Below are 21,511 nucleotides of genomic sequence, written 5' to 3' on the forward strand. Positions count from 1 at the left end.
CTCCAGGGAGACCTCACCAAGGCTTAAAGAAGCGGAGGGAGAGAGGCAGTGCCCAGTGTCAGTGCCAGGGCAGCAGCGCCCCAACCCCTCACCCCTCTGCCTGCTGTCACCTCCCCAAGGGGTGTCTTCTTTGCTTTCCTTTTTGTGGCAGAGGGGTCTCCACGCAGTAGGAGGGAGTGAGTGGAGAGCGGGTGCTGGCCAAGTTCGCCTGATTAATATCCAGGATGTGTGGCATCCGAGCTCCCTCGGAGAACTCTTGGGAGCCTCGACCCCAGCCTGGGCACGGATGCCCAATCTGCAGTGGGGGAAGGTGGAGGGCGGGTCGTCTCTCTCGGGGTGGACATGTCTGCCACAGTCTTGGGCGCCCCGATCTGGCTGGATTGGAAGTTCAGTCTCCACCCAGAAGAGGAGCTCTGAACTCCAAGTAAACGAAAAAGGCGGGGTGAGCTGCAACGTCCTTTTTAAACCCCAAATGATCGAACTCGGGGCCCCTCCACACTGGTTCTGGGGCTTGGCCAGGTGCGGGCACCTGGGGGGGTGGAAAGCGGGGTGCAGCGTGGGCCGCCGGGCCCCGTCCGCCCGCGCTCGCCGGCAGAGCTGGGGGCGCCGGGCCCTCGCCGAGTCCCCGCCCGCCCCGGGCCAGCCCCTTCCTCGCTGCCGCTCGCCCGCTGGCCCCACCCCCTCGCCCGCTGCGCCCAGTGGGAGGCGGGGGCCGGCCCGGCCAAGCCGAGCGCCGGCTCTGATTTGCTGCGGGCGCGGGGGAGCCACGGCCTCCTCGGGTGCCGTCCCCGAGAGAGGGGGGGAGGGAAAGGGGGAAAAGTGCTCGGCGCCCGAGGCGAGGTCCGCACTCCTCGTTCGTCCCCGCGGCCGGCGCAGGACCTCACTCGAGCGCAGCGCCCACGGGGAGCGAGTCGTGGGGCGGCGGCGGCGGCGGCGGCGGCGGCGGCGAGGAGGAGGCCAGAAGGAGTCGGAGGAGGCGGGGGAGGTCAGGGCGAGCGAGCCGAGCGGGGGTCCCGGCCGCCCCGCGGGCCAAGGTCGAGCCCTCCCGCCCGTGGGCGAGCGCGCCAGCCGACCCTCCAGAGAGCCACCGCCACAAAGAGAACGGGTCGGCGGCTGCTCCCATGATTCCCTAAAGTTGTGCCGGCCCCGCTGAGTTGTGCCCCGCGCCCCGTGCGTCCCCGCGCGCCCAACCCGCGCCCCGCCGGCATGGACGTCCACACCCGCTGGAAAGCGCGCAGCCCGCTCCTCCCGGGCGCCCCGCTGCTGTCCCCGCCGTTGCTGCTGCTGCTGCTGCTGCTGTGGGCGCCGCCTCCGAGCCGCGCAGGTAAGGGCTGGGCGCTCGGGCGCGGGGGGCCGGGGCCGGCGCGGCTGTCATCCCCGGACGCCCGGCCTCTTCCGCGCGTGCACGACCTTCCCCCACTGGGCTGTGGAATGCACGGGCCGGGACTCCGAATGCCATTCGTCGGGGGCCCCGGAGAGGGAAACGCGCCGGCACAATACTCCCCACGTCAAACGGGCCGGCGGGTGGGGCTGTCGGGGAGCCGAGGAAGGGCTCTGCGTTGGATCAGCCGGAGGGCTTGTCCACCAGGCAGGCAAACTTTTGTCCCGAAACTTTGCGTTCTCTGTCCCACATCACAAGCGCGAAGCTCTGGCCCACACAGCCCCGCTGCAGAACTTCCTTTCCTGAAACCCGGGAAGGGTCGCCCCCTAGAGTCGCAGCGGGCCAGTTCCGGCCGGGCCTCCTGGGATGGGGGGGCTGCTGGGGAGAATCCCAGCAGCTGAGCCCCCCAGCCCAGGACTTCTCCAAGCACCCTCTTCCTCTGCCTCCGGACCCGGCTGCCTCTCCCTTTCCCAGGGAACAGAGCTTCCTGTGGTCCCCACCATCTAAGTACTCAGTGAGTGCGACTGGGGAGCCCCGGGGAGGGGTGGTGGAGAAGCCCTGCTCTAATCCCACCTCTCGACCTCCTGGAAGGCAGTTTTTCTTGGGTTAGCTGCCCAGAGACGGGATTCTTGGAGCAAAGGCGAGAGATGCTCTCGGAGTGTTGGCTGTGAGGGGTTCAGATGACACACAGATGTGGGACTCCTTCTGCCAGAGGTCTGCCCTTAGAAGGAGCTGTCTCCAGTGGATGGCGTCTGCCAGGCCAGCACTGACAGTGTGCCTGCCTAGATGCCTGTAGCTCCAGCTCTCTCCCACACAGCTTCCTGACAGGACAGTGGTTTTTCTAAGCATCACCTTTTGTGGTTACCTGTGGGATGGGACCTCACAAGCCTCGGTCGTCGGAGCCCGAGGCCCCGAAAGTCCTCTGGGGCCCCATTAACAAATGCGGAGACGAGGTTCAGAGCCGCTATTGCAGGGTCAAGGGAAGTGGGGGCAGAGGGATGGGGCAGTGGCTCAGTGGACAGCAGGACCAGCCGGGGTCCCCGGTGAGAAGACACCGCTTTACTGCCTTCGCTCTTCTCTCCTCCGCTTTGTCATTTGAAGACATGTGGGAAGAATCACTTGCGTGTTCCACTTGCCAGTTAAGACGTTCTGTCCCTTTTTCCTGGCACAGTGAGTGCTTGGTGGGCCAGAGGGGGCGAGCAGGAGTCAGGGTGTCCAGCCAGTCAGGGGCTGGGGGAGCGGAGGGGAGCCTGGCCTGGCTCTGGGGACCTGGGGTCTCAGCCCTGGGCTGCCACCTACGTGCCCTGGATCCCAGGCTAACTGGCTTTGTGTTGCCTCCGGGGTCACTGGAGATGGGGGACAGTGGCGGCCTCCAGAAAAGTGGCACGGAGCAGGGTGGGGATGTGGTCATGGGACCCCTGTAGGCCCAGGGCCATAGCCCTGTCCCAGCTCCTCTGCCGGGCTTTCCTCTAGGAAGTCAGGTGGGAATCCTTCAGGGGAGTCGCCACCCCCAAAAGCCGGGGCTGGGCACTGGCTGGGGAGCACACAGAGCATGCGTTCGCCTGGGTTTGGGGTCGGCTGTCTGTACCACTCCCCATCTCTGCCCCCCCGCCCGTCTCCGGTTTCCCTTCCTAACTGAGTGTGGCGTGAGGTGGATGCCTGGACCGTGGCTGTAGAGCTGGACATTTTGCTCTTGTCGAAGAGACGCTGAGAGCCTGTGAAGAAGCCACCTCTGTGGGTGGGTTTCACAGACCTCCCCTCACCGCCACGAGGGTGGGACCCTTTTGGAAGTCATCGTCAGTGCGTGGCCAGCGGGAACGGCTGTCCACTGACATGCGGGGGCGGGCGGGGGGGGGCAGGAGAGGCCGTCCGCAGGCAGCTCTTCTCTTCTCCATTTTGAGATCCACCAGATGTTTTTTGAGTTCCCTCTGAACATGGCTCTTTTTCCTACCTTCTTCTTGGCCAAGCGTGTGAAGGAATGAAAAGTCAGATTGCATTTGGGGCCGTTTAACATTGTAACGGGCAAAGGAGAGTAAGTGAAATGAAACATGACCCCAATATTTGGAAATTGAGGTCATCTCCTCGGCACATCATTGGTTGACGCCAGTCATGTGATCGCTGTTGGCAATAATTTGGTGGGAAGAGTTGTCCAAATTTTGTGGGACTTGACAGACATCGAATGGTTAAATTTCCTCTGACTCAATCAAGTTGGCTGAAAAGACAGCCTTTTCCATCTTCCCCTCCCCTTCCCCCTCCTCCCCATAAAAGAGCAGTCAGTGGGAGGAGTTCAGAAGCCAAGCTGATTCCCCGAAGCCCTCTATCTCCTCTGGTCCAGATTTTAGTGGCTGCAGGGCTTGGAGCTCGGGTCGCTGCCCAGCGCTGTGACCACCCGGCAGTGGCCACGGGCAGGAGTTTGTTCCTTGGGAGGAAGCACAAAGTTCCCTTGTCCCGTGATATCGCTCCACGGCTGTTCCTGGGGTGCTGGCCAGAGCCTGCCCCGTTACCCCACCCTTCAGATATCTCTGGACTCTCCCGCAGCCACGCCCTTAGCCGAGCACAGCTGATGCCCGCCTGCCCCGCCCCTGCCCTCTGGCTGTCTGGCCCGCGTCTCCCACTCCTGCCTGTTCCCTGGGCCACGGACATTGTTGGGTGGAGCAGAGGGGTGTGGGGAACCGACACCCACTGCCCCCTGCCCCTCACTACATAACGGTGACAGTGAGCGCGGACTCGCTCCGAGCCCCCGAGGGTCGAGGATGAGTCACGCGCACCCCGAGGCCCCGTTGCTGTGCCCACGGTGGAGCCTGGGATTTGCAGCGCGGAGCAGGGCAGGGTCGCTGGCCCCTGGGACGCCCGCACCCGTGGTACCGATTGGAACGAATTTGCTGGCATTTGCCTGGTCTGCTCTTAGCCCTGTGCCCACATCATCTCCTTGGACCCTCACATCCCGGCCTGCAAGGTGAGGGGGGGGGTGCTGGCACTCTGAGAGGCCCAGGGAACAGGGGGCTGGGACTGCACACTCTGGGTCAGTCTGGTCTCTGCACTTGGGCGCTGAGTGAGCTTCTCCACGGGGGAAGCCCAGTGCCTGGAGCTGCTGTCAGCCTGGGGCTCAGCCCAGACACGGCCCTGGGACCAGGGAGGGGTTCCATTGGGCCCCAGCAGACTGTTTCGGTTCCTTCCTGCCCCCTACACCCCTGCTTTTTATCCGAATGCTATCAGGGGGCACCTGGGGCCTGCAGTCTCCACTCCGCTTTCACCAGGCCCTTCACTCACTGGCGTGACCCGATGACCCCTGGAGGCTTTGCCTGCGCCGGGCCTGCTTGTGGGAAGGCTGAGGTGACAGAGCGCCCGGCTCCAGGGCCCACAGGCTGCCGCGAGGCACGCATGTGGACACCGTTGGTTGTACTGTTCATTCTCCTGCCGAGCGTGTCTGGAGGGTTGGCCCCTTGGGGAGATCTGGGGCAGCTTCCTGGAGGAGGTGATGCTAAACTTGACCTTTCCTTTCTTCCCCTTCCTTTTGTTCCGAAGGGCCTCCTTCGCAGGTGCCCTCCTCCACCTCTGGCTTTTGTCTCCTCCGTGCCTCTTCCCCGCAGACATCCCACCCCGCCGCTTCACTGTTCTCCCGGAGCTGCTTCCCTTGGCTGGAAAGCCCCTCATTAACTTGGTTGGCAGGGCGCCTCCAGCACCGCCTGCCCCGGCAGTGCTGTGCCAGCAGAAGTGGCCGCTGTGAGATAGAGGGGGCCTCTGAGGGGACAGGAGGGAGGCCGGGGCCTTCCTTAACCCTCTCTGGGTTAAGAGATGATCTGAGGGATGCCGCCTTCCCTGGCCTGGGCGGGTCCTGCGCACTTTGGGTCCCCTGTTTGGGGAGGCAGGGGCGTGGGGGGACAGTCCTTGGCAGTCAGATTGTTGAACCCAGGGCAGCGTGGACGGTTCCTCTGCCTCTAAGGGGTTGGCTGGGCGGGGGCCAGCTACCGTGCCTCAGCTTTCCTCTCTGGGAAACGGGGAGAAACGGCTTTCTCGCTTTGAGAGTGGTTACGGAGACTGAGGCGATCTACAGAGACCGCGTGTGGAATGTCGAGGCACAGGAAGCCCCTGATGAGCAGAGGGTCTTATTATAGCTACTGTTTTGGGTGCTGTTTCTGCAGAAGGAAAAAGCGCAGGGTTGCCACGATCCTCTCTAAATGCGAGTGTTCCAGCGGGAGCCCAGCTGAGGGAGGCATGTCTGTCCAGGGAGGCTCTGGGAGCTGGTGAGACCCCCAGTCCTCTGCCATCCGCAAGTGACTCAGCCCGGGCCCCCCTCGCTCTCCTCAGCACCCCCATATGCTCCGTGGGTCCATTTCCCACGACACCTCGTGGGGTCGCGGTAAAGGTCACCCCTAGCCCATTGGAGGGTTGTACGCCCGTGTGCGCGTTTGTGTGTATGTGTTTGTGTGCATGTGATGTGAGCGTTCCTTTGGATGCATGTGTGTGACGTGTCCGTGTGTGTCTGTGGGTGTCCACGTGTCCACGAGTATGCACGCCCACATCCACGCACAGGTCCGTGTGTTTTCAGGGTCTGCTCAGGCGGGGCCTGGTGTGTTTGAGGTGCTCACGGCAAGGCCGCATCTCTCTCCTTATCGTGCCCCAGCCCTGCGGGATTGGAGACGAGGAGATGACCCGTGGCCACGGAGCCCCCTGGGCAGCCACGAGGCGTTGGGTCCAGCCCCGGCACAGACTCAGTCCAGCTGGGTCTGATAATCTGAGTCTCCTTTTGCTCACAGGAGGGCGATGTTATATTATAGCTTCTGCTTCTCCCTCTGTTTATTTCTCCCTTGTAATCGACTCATCTGGTGTCAGCCCTTGGCCAAATGTTAGTTTTAAGCTTTCTGGCCTGGCTCGTGGAGACATTGAGGTCCTGAAGGTGGAGCCTGCGTTGGCCCTTCTCCCAGGCAGAGCCGCCCCTGCCACGGGACACGGCATGGAGACCCGGTGTGGGGGACGGCTTGGGGCCGGCGGCCTGGGCCCACGTCCCGCCCCACCCCCGCCAGCGGTGCACTTTACCTCAGTTTCCCTATCTGCAGGAAGGGGTGATGGCTGTGACTCCTGCAGGATTTTCGAGAGGGTTCAGCGCATCGCGTGTCCAAAGCGCAGAGCAAGCCCCTGTCACCGTTGTCACTATTACGTCCTCCCTGGGCCCCCAGGCAGCAGCAGGTCCGGGGTCCAGGGTGAGTTCTTGGCTCTGCTCACTGGCTGGCTGTATGAGTCACCCCCTCTGTCCTGGGAACCGTCACCCTGGTGCCCCCTCGCGAGTGAGCATGAAAAGGGGTTACACAGCCCCCGGTGAGCTTACTGGAGCCCTCGCTGCCACTTTTGCGGTCTGTGCCCCAGCATGGAGGCGCCTGCATCCCGGAGCAGTCGTGGGGCGGGTCACGTGCAGCACGCCCCTCCCCTTCTTCCTCAGGCCACCCCCACTGTACAAGGAGGAATGGGGGCCTCAGGGATGGGAATGGACCTGCCCATGTCCCGCCTCAAAGACTCTGGTCTTCTGCCCCAGAGACATGACGGTGGGTGATGGCTGGTGATCTGGAAGGACATCTGGGGCGGGTGCGTTGGGGGTTTTGCTAAACTCAGACGTTGTTCTTGCACCCGCGCGGCCCCAGCGTCTGGGGCAAAGCCCGTAGAATGAATGAGTGAATGCTCCGTTGGATGCGTGGGGATTCGTGGTGGGGTGATGGGGGGGTCGCTCTGTGTTACATGTCATGCTGTCTGAGCCGTCATCCCATCAGCTTAGACTCACCCGCTAGTTTTTCTGGCAGGTTCCCAACCTATGTCATAACCCACAGTAGGAGTAAATGTCGCCACTCTTTGGTGACTCAGACCTAAGAAATGGTACCACAGTCTGACCCACTTTTCTCCACGTCTCATTACACAGAGCTCCAGGGGCCCGTTTCCTGCGATGTCTCTGTGCATGAAATGGGGGATTCCTTTATTTCCTGTCTCCTAGACCTGTGTTCTTTTGGGGGAAATTCACTCTTCTGTCCTGTTCTTTTCTGCCAGCACCTTGGCAATAGGGATTTTATTGGTCTCTTTATTAATTTTTTAATAAATGCTATAAAATGACATCAAAATGTGCGTGTGTGACGGGAGTGATTTAACTAAAAACTCTGACTCTTGCATTGGAAGACTAGTGACCTAACAATGAAAAAGAGTGAGCCTTTTAATCTGAATGGAAGGTGGGAAGCCATTGTCTTCCACTCTGCTGGCAGGGTAACCCAGAGCGCCGTGGGTGAGGCTTTAGTGGAATCCTTTCCTGTGTGGGTGCAGAGGAAATGCAGGAGAGGCTGGTCCTTTGTGGAGAAACTCCGGAGTGACAGTGGCTGTGCTTGAAGCATTTGCAGACCTCTAATGGGAGGCAGACCTGTGCCGGGCACCAGGCAGCAGGTGCACAGGTGAGCGGTAGGTAGGTGAGCATCCCAGCCCTGCAGGAGTTTCCGGTGCAGTGAAGGAATCAGACCTGTGAAGAGGCGATTGTATCCAGTGAAGTGCAAAGTGGGAGGTAGTGAAACATTCATCAGCTAGTAGAGTGGTGCCACCGGACAATCGGGGGAGGCACCCGCCAGCCCTTAGGCCACTGGCCAATCAGAGGGAGGTACCTGCCAGTCCCAGTGGGGCTCTGGCCAATCAAAGGGAGGCACTTGCCAGCCCCTGGGCCACTGGCCAGTCAAAGGGAGGCACCCGCCAGCCCCTGGGCCACTGGCCAATCAGAGGGAGGCACCTGCCAGCCCCTGGGTCACTGGCCAATCAGAGGGAGGTAGCTGCCAGCCCCAGTGCGGCTCTGGCCACTCAGAGAGAGGTACCTGCCAGCCTCAGTGGGCCACTGGCCAATCAGAGGGAGGTACCTGCCAGCCCCAGTGGGGCGCTGGCCAATCAGAGACCAGCCCGTTTTGCCAGGGCCTGCGGCTTTTGGTGTCCCACCCGGTGAGTTTGAAGGGAGGAGTCCCTTGGTGGAGGCAAGTGGCACTTTCCCATGTGTGTCTGTCCTCTGACTCCGGTTCATATTTAACCAAACCCTGCTCTGGGGTGTTACCTGGACCAGGTGGGGTTGGCCCCATCCTGCAGATGTGCAAGGGGAGGCCCTGTGGGCCCAGCTGGCACAAAGGAGTGATGGTTGCCCTCTGTATCCCAGTGAAAATCACACCCCGCCTTGGTGTAGGTCATTACCGGCATATAAACTGATACTAGGTGCCAGGTGAGGGGGGCTCCAGCAGCTTCCAGCTCTTCTTTGCCGTGGGACAGTCCCTTGGTGGCCGGGTCCTTGTGCTTCCGGAAGAGGTCCACGGCCTCCACCAACTGTGAGTAGCCTCTGCACCTCGGCCTCAATTCCTCCTTCATTTCTGATGCATAAAACTGGGTGTGCGTACAGTCCTGTCTTGCTAAATGTCAAGGTCTTCTTCTTTGGGGGGATAGTGGGCAGCTGTGCACCAGTGGGACCTGGGGCCCTGGCTCACGGGGGTCCGTTAGGGGACCCTGTTGGGTGGCAGGTGAGGGGAGAGCTGGCCGGGGCCCAGAGCCCTGCACAGGGGAGGGTGCAGCAGAGAAGGAAAGATGGGCCATTTCTGGCCCTGGGCCCCCAGGTTTAGTTTGCAAGGGCCCTGCCTGGGGAGATAGTGTCCTCATGTCCGCTGGGGTGAAGTCTCTGGGACCCGCCTTACCGTTACTTCTCTTCTTTTGTGCTTTTTTTCTTTGGGGAGAATCTGAAATGCTGACGGGCAGCTCTGGCTTCCTCCTTCGAGGCAGTTCTGTGTTCTCCTGGGATGCAGGTGGAGTAGACAGCCTCTGGCGTCAGTGTCCTTTGTAGACCTTGCTCTTCTAGGGAGAGACGGTCCCGGTTGGTTTTGAGCAGTGGGGGAGGAAGGGGCGCTGCGCCTTCCATACATTTTAGACCAGAAAATGTTCACATCGAGAAGGCAGGGCAAATAGCTCATTCTTGGATAGAAGTGCAGGGAACAGGGCTTTTGAATGTAATTCTTTTCCAGGGAATTATTACTAATGTTATTTAGGTTCATAGTTTCAATTGTGGCCGTTTAGCTCAGAAAGCACTGCTTGGGCGATGGCTACATGTCACTTAACTCTGGTATCCCGGGGAGCACCCTGGGGTCCTCGGTGTGATGACTCTGGCGCTCGAGAGGGCCTGGGGTGGGGATGCAGGGCTCACACCCGGGCAGGGCGGTGGGGCGGCTCTGCCCAGCGATGCCAGGATCTCCGGGGGAGGAGTTGGAGCCGACCGAGAGGAGGGGGCATGGGTGGGCGGCCAGTGGTCTCTCAGGACCTCCTCCCTCACCTGAAACAGGGGGACTGCAGGTGTCAGCATACATGATGGGGGTGGGCACCTCCGAGGGGAGGCGTGCCAGGAAGGAAGAGAGGAGGAGGCAGATGCTCCCCACCCCCCGTGTCCTCCCCGCTTTCTTCACGGTGGCCCCACTTTCTGGAAGGAGCAGTGATGCTTTGCTCTCCTTCCCTGCCTGGGGGCAAGCTTGCTCTTCTCCTAAGGAAAGACTCTTATTCTGCAAGAGCGCAGTACGGAGCCTCAAGTGGGAAGGTTTACTCGGGCTCGGCTCTGAGAGTGTTGTCATTATTATTGCCGTCGTTGTTGTTCGGGAGGTTTCAAACACAGCACAGCAGATCGAGATCCTCCTGGGCTCGATGATCAGCCCCAGGACACTCCGTGGTCCAGCCGCCACCCACTCCCGTCTACCCAGTTACTTTGAAGCCAATCCCTGACGTCAGGTCTCGCGCAACTATTCCTCTGTGTTCGCCGCACATCAAGAGTGAGTACTTCCGTCTCAGTGGGTGAGGGACGGTGGGCATCCCCACCCGAGGGACACAGAGAAGGAGCTCAGCCAGGTGCAGTGCCCTAAGTGGGAGGGTGGGCGCCGCCGACCCCCGGGCTCTCAGCTCCCTGGTGAGCTGAGCGGGCAGGCCCCTTGCTTCCTGCCTGTCCCGGCGTGCCTGGGCTCAGCGCAGGAGCTGCGGCACCTGGGAAAGCCTCTCTGAGCCTCAGTACCCCATCTGTGAAATGGGCATAAACTAGTACCTGTCTCAGAGGCCTGCTGGGAGGACTAAAGGCTCTTGTCATTATGTTGCCACGTGTTAAAGCCACGACGTCAGCATTCGGAACCCCCAGGAATGTTCCAGCCGGAGGCCTGGGCCCCAGACAGCAGCTTCGCTGGTATTTTGCAGAGGGTGGAGTCCTCTGGGCGTGGGGCGCCGGCTTGGGGTTGCCTGGGAGCACAGGAGGCTGGTGAGGAGGTCCAGTTTCCTGCGAGGTGGGCTTTGACGGGCTTCAGCAAGGGGTCCGGTGAGACCAGAGCTTCCGCAGCCATGGGGCCCCGCCTCGCAGCTCCGGGCTCCAAGGGTCTGGGGTGGAGCCTGGGGCCTGCCACTCGAGTTCTGATGCCAGTGACCAGTCGAGGGCACTTTGGGAAATGTGGGGTGTACCAGATGGGAAGGTCTGAACCTCCTCCTGGCCCTCCCTCTCCCTGTGTGGGTCCAGCCTCTGTGGCCAGCTGACAGTCAGCCTCTCCTCTGACTTTCGAAAGGAAGGTTCAGGAGATGAGGCTGGGAAGCAGTGATGCATCAGTGCACGGAGAATAGGACCCCCGGCTGTGTGACCTCGAATGCTTAACCTCTCTGATCCAAGTTAGCTCATCTCCAAACCAGAGGTACTGGCACCACCTGGAAGGAGGTGACCTGCGTGTGGACATAGGGCCCTTCCTGGGGTGTCCTGCATCCCGTTTTCAATGCAGGACAGCAAATGCTAGATCATACTGATAACAGTAACTGCCTTTGTTAATTATTCTATATCGTTGTTATTTTGTATTGTTATTATGACTAGCGGAGCTCACAGAGGCAGTAATTGTATAAAGTTTCTATAAAGTGCTTCAAAGTAGGAATAAAGCTGCCACTCACAGGTTTGGGGCTACAGCTGGGCCTCAGAGGAGGCTGAACTGTCAGTGCAAAGGGCCCAGTTAGGGCCCCGGGCGGGGAGTGAGTCCAGGTGGGGCAGGGGGTGCAGTTTGCAGTTAATACTTGGGGTGGGGGCTCTGTGGAACCTTCCGCTGCGTTTATTTATTTATATAAATTTATTTACTTATTTATTTATTTATTTTTGGCTGCGTTGGGTCTTCGTTGCTGCGCGCGGGCTTTCTTTAGTTGCGGTGAGCAGGGGCTACTCTTGGTTGTGGTGCGCGGGCTTCTCATTGCGGTGGCTTCTCTTGTTGCAGAGCACGGGCTGTAGGCGCCCAGGCTTCAGTAGTTGTGGCACGTGCGCTCAGTAGTTGTGGCTCGCGGGCTCAGTTGCTCCGTGGCATATGGGATCTTCCCGGACCAGGGCTCGAACCCGTGTCCCCTGCATTGGCAGGGGGATTCTTAACCACTACACCACCAGGGAAGTCCCTTCCACTGCATTTAATGTGGGAGCTACCTCCGGCTCGTTTCCTTTGCCAGGAGTGTGGGGCTCTGATGGTGCACAGGCCCAGCCCCCTGGGAAGGAGTTGGCTGTTTTACTGGGAGGGCTCACAGAGTCAGTGATCCGGCCTCTGGCCTTGGGGTCGTTTTGCAGACGAATAAACTCAGACCTAGAGGACTTGGGGGTCTCCAGGGTCACAGGCTGCTGAAAGCAGGGCGGCAGGCGGAGCAGGCCCCAGCGTCTGGCTCCGTCACCCACTGGTGGGCCGTGCTCAGCTCCCGAGGCTGGGGGAACCCGGTGGTCTCGGAGCTCTGCCATCAGGGGACGGTGTCTGAGCCTCGAAGACTTGTTCTGAGATTCCGAGGCTGCAAGGGAACTCAGGCGTCCAGTCCCAGGGTCGCTTCTGTCTAGGGCAGACCTGATGACGATTGTTTGCCAGGCATCCCCGTCGGGGAGCTCACCCCGTGCAGGCAGATGGTACCCAGACGGAATGTGCCTGAGCCTGGCCTCCAGAGCCCATGGTTTCAACCTTTATGTCACCAGACCTGGGGCTTGTGAGCCTCTTGAAGCTTCCTTGCTCGCAGAACTAAAACAAAAGCTGCTCCCAAGTGCAGACGCTCACTCTTCTTTCATTTCACGCCTTCCCCGCTGTGGTATTCCCGCCAGGAGGCAGCCTGTCCTCACACACCCTGCAGCGCCTTGGGCCCCTCGGTGTGGACAGGCTCCCACCTCCCCTTCCTGGCCAGGGCCTGTCCGATTACAAACAGCTGCCTGGCCCGCAAGCAGGACTTACGAACCCGGGGCAGGGCTGTTGTCGAGGGCTGGGAGGCATGGGAGGGGGTCCGCTCCTTAGAGAGCTGCCTCCCACCCCTCTGTGAGCCAGTGGGGATCAGCTGAGGGCTGGTCAGCCTCTGGGCCTGGAGGATGAGGGACAGCTGGTCCCATCTGGCCCTGGGGTCACCGCCCCTTCAGGGCCTTTCCTTAACCCAGCAACTGAAATGTGAATTATGTTCAAAGAGCATATGATACAAGAAAGAGGAGTGTCTGCTTGAGAATTTTCTCGGAAGGTGAAGGGTCAGAGAGATGTCTCCCTCCCTCCCTCCTTCTCAACCTCCCTCCCTCCTTCTCTCTCCCTCCCTCCTTCTCTCTCCCTCCCTCCGTCCCTCCCTTCCTTTCTTATCCTAAGTGCTTTCACACGTTGTTTCCTATCATCAGGAAAGATGTCCTGGTGACATCTTTCCTACGTAAGAGGTATCCCCATTTTACAGGCAAGAAAACTGAGGCTCACAGGAGCCCCACAGCCAGTAAGTGGCAGATTTGGAGCCTTTTTTTTTTTTTTTTGGAACCTTTAAAATAGCCTTTGAGTTGTGGAAATTGGGTTTCGTCCAGCCTCCTGGGAACAGGGCCTTCCGAGAGCAGATATCACTGTGAGGTGGGGTTTCAGCCCCATCTTTTTCTCTGGGGTCTTCATCCCGGCAGAGAGGGGGAGGTGGGTGAAACCTGGTGGCTGCCCTCCCCCTGTCTCCGGGGCCCAGGCTGGGGGTGGGCGCCTGCCTGGTGTCAGGAGGAAGCAGTGCTGTGTGCAGCACCCACTTTCCAAAGCCCCCTTGAGTCCTGGGCTGCTCTGGGTCCTGCTCATGCTTCTTGGATCAGAGCTGCAGGATTCGATCTTGAGCCCAGCGTTCAGCTGTGTTTGTATACAGGGGTGAGCTGCCCTGGATGAGTCATTTTTTCCATTTTAGTGGGGAGGAAGGAGTGATAGGAGAGGATTATAGCCAGGGAGGTCCTGCCTGTTTAATATCGGTTCGCACACGCTGAGAGAGACACGTGGGGCTCGGTGCCCACAAGCCACATGTTGCACAGGATGACGGTAGGGCACGCTTCAAGCCGCTGCCCCTCTGAAGGCGAGGTGGGGACTGAGCCACCCATGACATGTTCCAGGAGTGAAGCCGGCGCAGCTAAGCCGTCACCGCTGCTGGGTCAGGGCAGACTCTTTAAACCATCAGCATTTCAGAAAAGAAAAGTAAAAACCCTGAGAGAAGCAATGCCCAGAGGTCTGATTTCTGAGCCCGCCCTTTATCTCAGGAGAGTCAACAGGCTTGCCAAGGACTGGGCTCAAGAATTCTGCTCTTGGGGCTTCCCTGGTGGCGCAGTGGTTGAGAGTCCGCCTGCCGATGCAGGGGACGGGGGTTCGTGCCCCGGTCCGGGAAGATCCCACAGGCCGCGGAGCGGCTGGGCCCGTGAGCCATGGCCACTGAGCCTGTGCTCTGCAACGGGAAAGGCCACAACAGTGAGAGGCCCGCGTACCACAAAAAAAAAAAAAAAAAAAAAAAAAAAAAGAAATCTGCTCTTGGTTTTCCCTGAGGATGGATCATGAGTCCTAGAGAATTGTCAGAGCCCTCCGAAATTTTGCTCCTTGGGTGGCCCACCTACCCCACTGACTGGGCCAGGCAGGTTCTACTGGGAAAAGTTAGGGAGTTGCAGCTTATTTGAAACCACGGGAATACACTTATCCTGCACTTGTGGCCCCAGGCGTTTCTAGATGAAGGTCACGTCATTGGGCAGAAGTCACGGGAGACAGTGGGGGAAGCGAGTCCCCAGTTCACCGTCATGACATCCAAGCCTCAAGACCAGGTGTGGGCGTGGTCACCTAGAGGCCAAGGGAGGTACTGCAGCCCAGCTCTACCTGCCGTGGAAACCCGGGCGAGGCTGGGGGGCTGGGGCTGCCTCGTTCTTGAGCTGTGACCTCAGAAACGTCATGTCTCCTCCATGTCTCTTGTTTCTTCACGTGCAAAATAGAGCTGGGGATGTCTTCCTCGTAGAGAGTTCAAGGAGGCGCAGTTTGGATCTCCACACACACAGGGTCTCTGGGTGTGTCACATCCCACCGTGTCTGCAGGAGCTGTGGGGTGGAGCTGAAGATGCTTGGGGAGCCTGGAGGGTGTCGGCCGACGTGCTTTGAGCAGGCTCTCCAAAGCGGGGTGGGCGGACGTGAGGGGGCCTGGGCTGTTCCGGGCGGAGGGTGGGGGCCCCTCACTGTCGGGCAGAGGCGGGTACTCTGGGCCTGATGCCCCTGGAGAGGCCAGAGGAGAGAGGAAGCAGGAGATCTGCCAGGGTCCCTCTGGAGTTCAGTCAGGCGACTGTGGGAGCACAGCCCAGGGAGTGCGCAGGATGGAATCTGTGGGCTCAGGGCTGTGCTGGATTGTCACACACTGACAGTGCCCAGCACGCTTCACAGAGCCATCTGAGCCACCCCAGGTCTTTCACGGGATCCCCAAGCAAATGACCCGTGTGCAGCAGGGTGTGTGTGTGTGAGCGTGTGTGGTGTGTGTGTGTGCCTGTGCTTGTGCACGTCATGTGCACCTAAGCAGGCGTGAGCACCGTCCTCCCGGTGTCCCCTGCCCCGTGAGCACGGATGCGCTGTGTCCTGGTGCCTTACTAAACTCACGATTTCTTACTCCACCCAGCAAACCCGTGAGGTCAGTCGTGTGAGGATTTGTCCGGGCGGGTCAGCCAACGGGGAAGAGACCGGGGATTAGAACGCGGTTCCTGCGGGACCCCAGGCTACCTCCTCTGCGAAGACCCACTCCTCCGTCTTCTGGCTCATTTCCCCAGCTGTCACCCTGCTTCTTGTCTTTAATCCGTCCAGGCCCTTCCGCCTCAGGCCCCTTTCGTTCCAGAATCAATGATCTGACCCTATAAATAATGTCCAGAAACCCTTTCGGCTGTGATTTGGAATTCTTTAAATACGGTCAGCTTCTGCCTGCCCTTCTTCGCTTCCGAGCCCTGACCTGACCTGCTTCTGTCCTCCAGGACTTCTGGGCAGGTGGCGGGGTCGCTCACGTTGTCCCAGGACGCCGCCTCCTGCGCCCCGGCCCCCCAGCATGGATTCCAAGCATGACGTGCTCAAAGCTGCCCTCCCCGGGACGGCTGCTCTTGCCAAGCCTGGGCTGCCTCTGGGTTTCCATGATCTGCCCTCCTGTGCTGAATTTAAGCCCCAATAAAAGCGCTGGGCTCCAGGCATGTGCCTTTCCCCATAAACTTTGATGCCTGGTCAATATCTTGGCCAAAAAAAAAAAAAAAAAAAAAACTCCTCCGAAGAGGGGTAGTCTGGTCTCTTTCTAGTCACTTATTAAAGTGTTTTCTGGTCTGATGTCTGTCGTAGTGGAAGCAGCCATGAAAATCTGCCCCCAGGAGAAGCCCTGACATCTGTGCTGTTCTGAGCACCCACCCATCTCTGGGGTTCGTCAGCTGCACGCTTGGCGCATTTTTCTCTGACGACTCACTGCTTTCTCTCCTCTCGCAGCCCAGATTCTTCCTTCCACTTTGACTTCCCAGTGCCCTGGGAAGCTCCGTGCTGGTGTTGTCACCCAGCCGGTGCCAAGGGGCCAGATCCGGCCTGATGCTGGCCAGGTGTGCAGCGCTTTCTGTCGCGGCTGTCCCAGCCTCCCTGACGGAGCGTGGGGCAGGGCGGCCTGGCTGGGGCGCTCTCTTGGCCTGGGAAACGGTGCCCTGGGTCTGGTGTTCATCGTGTCTGGGCCCAAGCCTGTAACCCGAAACTCCGGAGCTGTTGGCCATGGGAGGAATCGTTGCCTGGGGAACCTGTGTCTGCGCATCTCCGTGTGCCCTGCTGCCAGTTAGGCGCATGGTGGGAAGCTCTCTAGAAACACTGCTTCTGGATTAAACCTGCCCAGTGTCTTTGTGGGCGCCCACAGCGTGGGAGGCGTGCGTGGCTGTGCCAAGGGGCTGGTTGAAGAGACCGCTTTCCTGAAATGCAGTTCAGCATTTAAGGGGCACCTACAGTCTGCACACTGCTGTGCCAGGGCAGCCGGATGCAGCCCTGTGTGAAGGGCTCACAGCCGGGCCCTGGGGGGTGCAGGGGGAAGCCCCTGCCCGACATGGGCTGACCCTGAGGCCTTGGAAACTGGGGCTCCCCGTCCTGGAATCAGGGCCCCTGGCTTTTCCCGGTCCAAGCAAGTGTCACTTTCCTTGTGCTGCCCCGTTCTTACAACAGTACCCCGAAGGAGGAAGAGCATTTCTGGACCCTGGGGGTCAGAGGTCAGTTGAAGACACGTGCTGATGGCGTGGGTGGAGCCAGGGCAAGGCCGGCCCCTGACTGTCCAGCTGTGTCCCTCTCCTGGAGTGTTTTCCCCCTACTTCTCTTCCCTCTTTAGTTGTATATGTTTTTTTAAAATTAAAAACGATACATGTTCATTATAGGCATTTTGGAAAATAAGAGAAAGCATAAAGAAGAAAATAAAAATCACCCATAACCCCCAGGCTCAAACTCCACTGGGCCTGAGTACAAACAATAAGGAGCGGAAGGAAATACCTCATGGTGGCTGATCTGGAAATTCTTGGCGCGGGTGGGGGGCGGTCCTACTCAGGGGCCTTGTCCCCCACGGGGCACTCCCCCCCGAAGGGGAAGGCCTCCGACCCCAGCACAGTTGGCTTGGACGTTCTCATTTCACTTGGAAAGGAAGGCGTTCTGTTCACATCCATGACGGCCTGTAAAAAGCCTAATTTACTTGAAGAGTCTCCTTGTGTTGGGTGTTGGGCTGTTTCCCACTTTTCGGACATTGTCAGTATCTGTGTGTCAGTGAAGCAGGCTGACTTGGATTTGCCCTGAGCCACGTCCGCTGTGGAGGCTCACGCTTACCCTCTTGGGCTGCACTTGGGGGAGGAGAGCATCCTGGGGGGGGGGGTCTGGCTGAGGAGCAGACCCTCCCCTCCATGTGGGGTATGAAGGGGGTGCGTAGGCATCGCTCTGTGGCTTTTAAGGCCTGGCACCCGCAGGAATTTAGGGTTTGATAAAGGCAGCCTTTCAAGTTGGCTGGGAAAGGAAGGATTGATTAGTCATTGAAATGGGCTGGGTTAGGGAAGAAGCCATCTGGGAAAAAGAACTTGGATCCTGCCTCAGTCCTGCCCCAAAATGCATTCCAGATGGACCAGTGATGTGAACTTGAAAAACGAAACCATAAAACTACTAGAAGAAAATACGGGAGACTGGGTTTTATGATCTTGGGATGAGAAGGCCTTTCTCTGTATGACAGAGAAATCCTAGAAGTTATGAAAGAAAAAAAATTGACCCCATAAAAGCCAAGATTTTCTCGCTGGCCAAAACAAACCCCCCAGACAGCCCATCACTATAAAAAAAGAATATGAAAATACGTGTATCACAGAAAAGGGATTGACCTTTATAATGTGTTGTTGGATTCGGTTTGCTAGTATTTTGTTGAGGATTTTTGTGTCTATGTTCATCAGTGATATTGGCCTGTAATTTTCTTCTTTTGTGATATCTTTGCCTGGTTTTGGTATCAGGGTGACGGTGGCCTCGTAGAATGAGTTTGGGAGTGTTCCTCCCTCTGCAATTTTTTGGGAAGAGTTTGAGAAGGATGGGTGTTAGCTCTTCTCTAAATGTTTGATAGAATTTGCCTGTGAAGCCATCTGGTCCTGGACTTTTGTTTGTTGGAAGATTTTTTTTTTTTTTTCTTCTGGACTGGGGCACGAACCCGTGTCCCCTGCATCGGCAGGAGGACTCTCAACCACTGCGCCGCCAGGGAAGCCCTGTTGGAAGATTTTTAATCACAGTTTCGATTTCATCACTTGTGATTGGTCTGTTCATATTTTCTGTTTCTTCCTGGTTCAGTCTTGGAAGGTTGTACTTTTCTAAGAATTTGTCCATTTCTTCCAGGCTGTCCATTTTATTGGCATAGAGTTGTTTGTAGTAGTCTCTTATGATCCTTTGTGTTTCTGTGGTGTCAGTTGTAACTTCTTTTTCATTTCTAATTTTATTGATTTGAGTCCTCTTCCTTTAATAAAAACAAAAATAAACAAATGGGACCTAATTAAACTTAAAAGCATTTGCACAGCTTAGGAAACCATAAACAAGACGAAAAGACAACCCTCAGAGTGGGAGAAAATATTTGCAAATGAAGCAACTGACAAAGGATTGATCTCCAAAATATACAAGCAGCTCATGCAGCTCGATATCAAAAAAACAAACAACCCAGTCAAAAAACGGGTGGAAGACCTAAGTAGACATTTCTCCAAAGAAAGCATACAGATTCCCAACAAACACATGAAAGGATGCTCAGCATCACTAATCATTAGAGAAATGCAAGTCACAACTACAATGAGGTATCACCTCACACCGGTCAGAATGGCCATCATCAACAATATCTACAAACAATAAATGCTGGAGGGGGTGTGGAGAAAAGGGAACCCTCTTGCGCTGTTGGTGGGAATGTAAATTGATACAGCCACTGTGGAGAACAGTATGGAGGTTCCTTAAAAACTAAAAATAGAACTACCCTATGACCCAGCAATCCCACTACTGGGCATATACCCAGAGAAAACCATCATTCAAAAAGACACATGCACCCCAATGTTCACTGCAGCACTATTTACAATAGCCAGGACGTGGAAGCAACCTAAGTGTCCATCAACAGAGGAATGGATAAAGAAGATGTGGTACATACATACAGTGGAATATTAGCCATAAAAAGGAACAAAATCGGGTCATTTGTAGAGACATGGATGGACCTAGAGACTGTCACACAGAGTGAAGTAAGTCAGAAAGAGAAAAACAAATATCACATATTAACGCATATATGTGGAATCTGAAGAAACTGGTCTAGACGATCTTATTTACAAAGCAGAAATAGAGACACAGACGTAGAGAACGAATGTATGGATACCAAGGGGGGAAGGGGGGTGGGATGAATGGGGAGATTGGGACTGACATATATACACTATTGTACATAAAATAGATAACTAATAGATGTTGTGTATGAAATAGATAACTAATGAGAACCTACTGTGTTGCACAGGGAACTCTACTCAGTGTTCTGTGGTGACCTAAATGGGAAGGAAATCCAAAAAAGAGGGGATACGTGTATACGTATTGCTGATTCATTTTGCTGTACAGTAGAAACTAACACAATATTGTAAAGCAACTATAGTCTAATAAAAAGGGATTGATATGCTATAATATGCAAAGAACTCCTACTAATCAATAAGAAAGGGCCAAGAATCAAGCCAAAAAAATGGACAAAAGACATGAATAATTCTTAGAAAAGAAAACACCGGTAGCCTTTACACGGGTGGGAAGATGTTTGACCTTACAAGAAGGGAATGCAGGTGAACCCCAGGGAGACACAGCTTCTCACCTGGCCAGGTAGACAAAGAACCCTGAGAACAGGCACTGTTGGCTCCCGCGAGGGAAGTGGGTGTGCTCACAGATTGTTCTCCCAGGAAAGGCTTTTGTGACATCTGTCGAAGTATTAAAATGCACATACTCTTGGAGCTGATGACTCTGCTTCTTGGAATGTCTCCTGTGGATACGTGCGCACGTGTGTATAGACACCTGTGATGACAACAGGCAGGTAGCACCATCTGCAAGAGCAGAGGGTCGAAACAACCAGTTTAGATAAGTCACTGAGCAGTTGTGGGGGAGTCAGTGAAGCAGCTGCGGGCGTGGGGTCTACAGGCTTTTACATTTCCTGCAATGGATCAGTCTCCAAGGTATGTAAGTAAAGAAAAGCAAGGTAAAGAATTCTCCTCTTGGTATGAATCCATCTCTAGTAAAAAAACCCCACAGATATCTAGGCTTGCATATGCGTAGATGTCAAGGAAGGACACACAAAAATTGGGACCCATGGTTTTCTCTAGAGGGGACATCTGGGTGCAGTTCTCTCGGCGTCTTTTTTTTTTTAACATCTTTATTGGGGTATAATTGCTTTACAATGGTGTGTTAGTTTCTGCTTTATAACAAAGTGAATCAGTTATACGTATGTTCCCGTATCTCTTCCCTCTTGCGTCTCCCTCCCTCCCACCCTCCCTATCCCACCCCTCCAGGCGGTAACAAAGTCTCTGCGTCTTTTGAATTGGGTGAATGTGTTGTTAAAACGGGTGGGCTGGTTGGAAGGTGGGCAGGTGTGTAGGTAACAGAGACACGAGACAGGGGAGTGTGGGCTGGCTGCTTTGGGAGCTGTGTGCCTTTCCTGCTGACAGGCAGACGTGCTTGGCTGGAATGACTTGGTCAGTTAAAAAAGTTTATGGTCAGGGGCTTCCCTGGTGGTACAGTGGTTGAGAATCTGCCTGCTAATGTAGGGGACATGGGTTCGAGCCCTGGTCTGGGAGGATCCCACATGCCGCGGAGCAACTAGGCCCGTGAGCCACAACTACTGAGCCTATGCATCTGGAGCCTGTGCTACGCAACAAGATAGGCCGCGATAGTGAGAGGCCCGTGCACTGGGATGAAGAGTGGCTCCCGCTTGCCACAACTAGAGAAAGCCCTCGCACAGAAACAAAGACCCAACACAGCAAAAATAAATAAATTAATTTTAAAAAAAGTTTATGGTCAAAAAACAAGTAAAGAAAAGAAATAAGACCAATAGACCAATTCAGGAAGGGATGGACTGGACTGATTGAGCACGCGTCATGCAGTGATCCTTTGAAAATAGGAACGTGCACCTGTCAATTTGCAGAACTGAATTTGTCCTTGTCACCCCCCATCCACGCCTTCTGTAGGTGGGAGACTGAGGCTGGTACACACATCTCCTGGTGTCGCATAGCAGACAGGGGGCAGAGGCCTGCAGACTTCGTCTGTTTTAACCCTCAGAAGTAGGTTCTGATCATGTGTTTACTTTATAAAAAGGGACATGAAGGATGTTGCCCAGAACC

At 56.7% G+C, this 21,511-nt stretch overlaps 1 protein-coding gene across 2 annotated transcripts in view; it reads left to right on the plus strand.

Moving 5' to 3' along the window:
- Positions 1-1,191: 1,191 nt before the first annotated feature.
- COL5A1 (collagen type V alpha 1 chain) overlaps positions 1,192-21,511 on the plus strand; it is a 154,012-nt gene continuing 133,692 nt past the window's right edge. For both annotated transcript variants that reach the window (XM_060013863.1, XM_060013864.1), the window contains exon 1: positions 1,192-1,324. In XM_060013863.1, coding sequence (XP_059869846.1) covers positions 1,207-1,324 — 118 coding nt within the window. In that variant the 5' untranslated portion in view covers positions 1,192-1,206. The remainder of the gene's footprint in view (positions 1,325-21,511) is intronic.

The sequence above is a fragment of the Delphinus delphis genome, chromosome 6 (assembly GCF_949987515.2).
Source record: "Delphinus delphis chromosome 6, mDelDel1.2, whole genome shotgun sequence".
In the NCBI taxonomy this organism is placed as follows: Eukaryota; Metazoa; Chordata; class Mammalia; order Artiodactyla; family Delphinidae; genus Delphinus; species Delphinus delphis.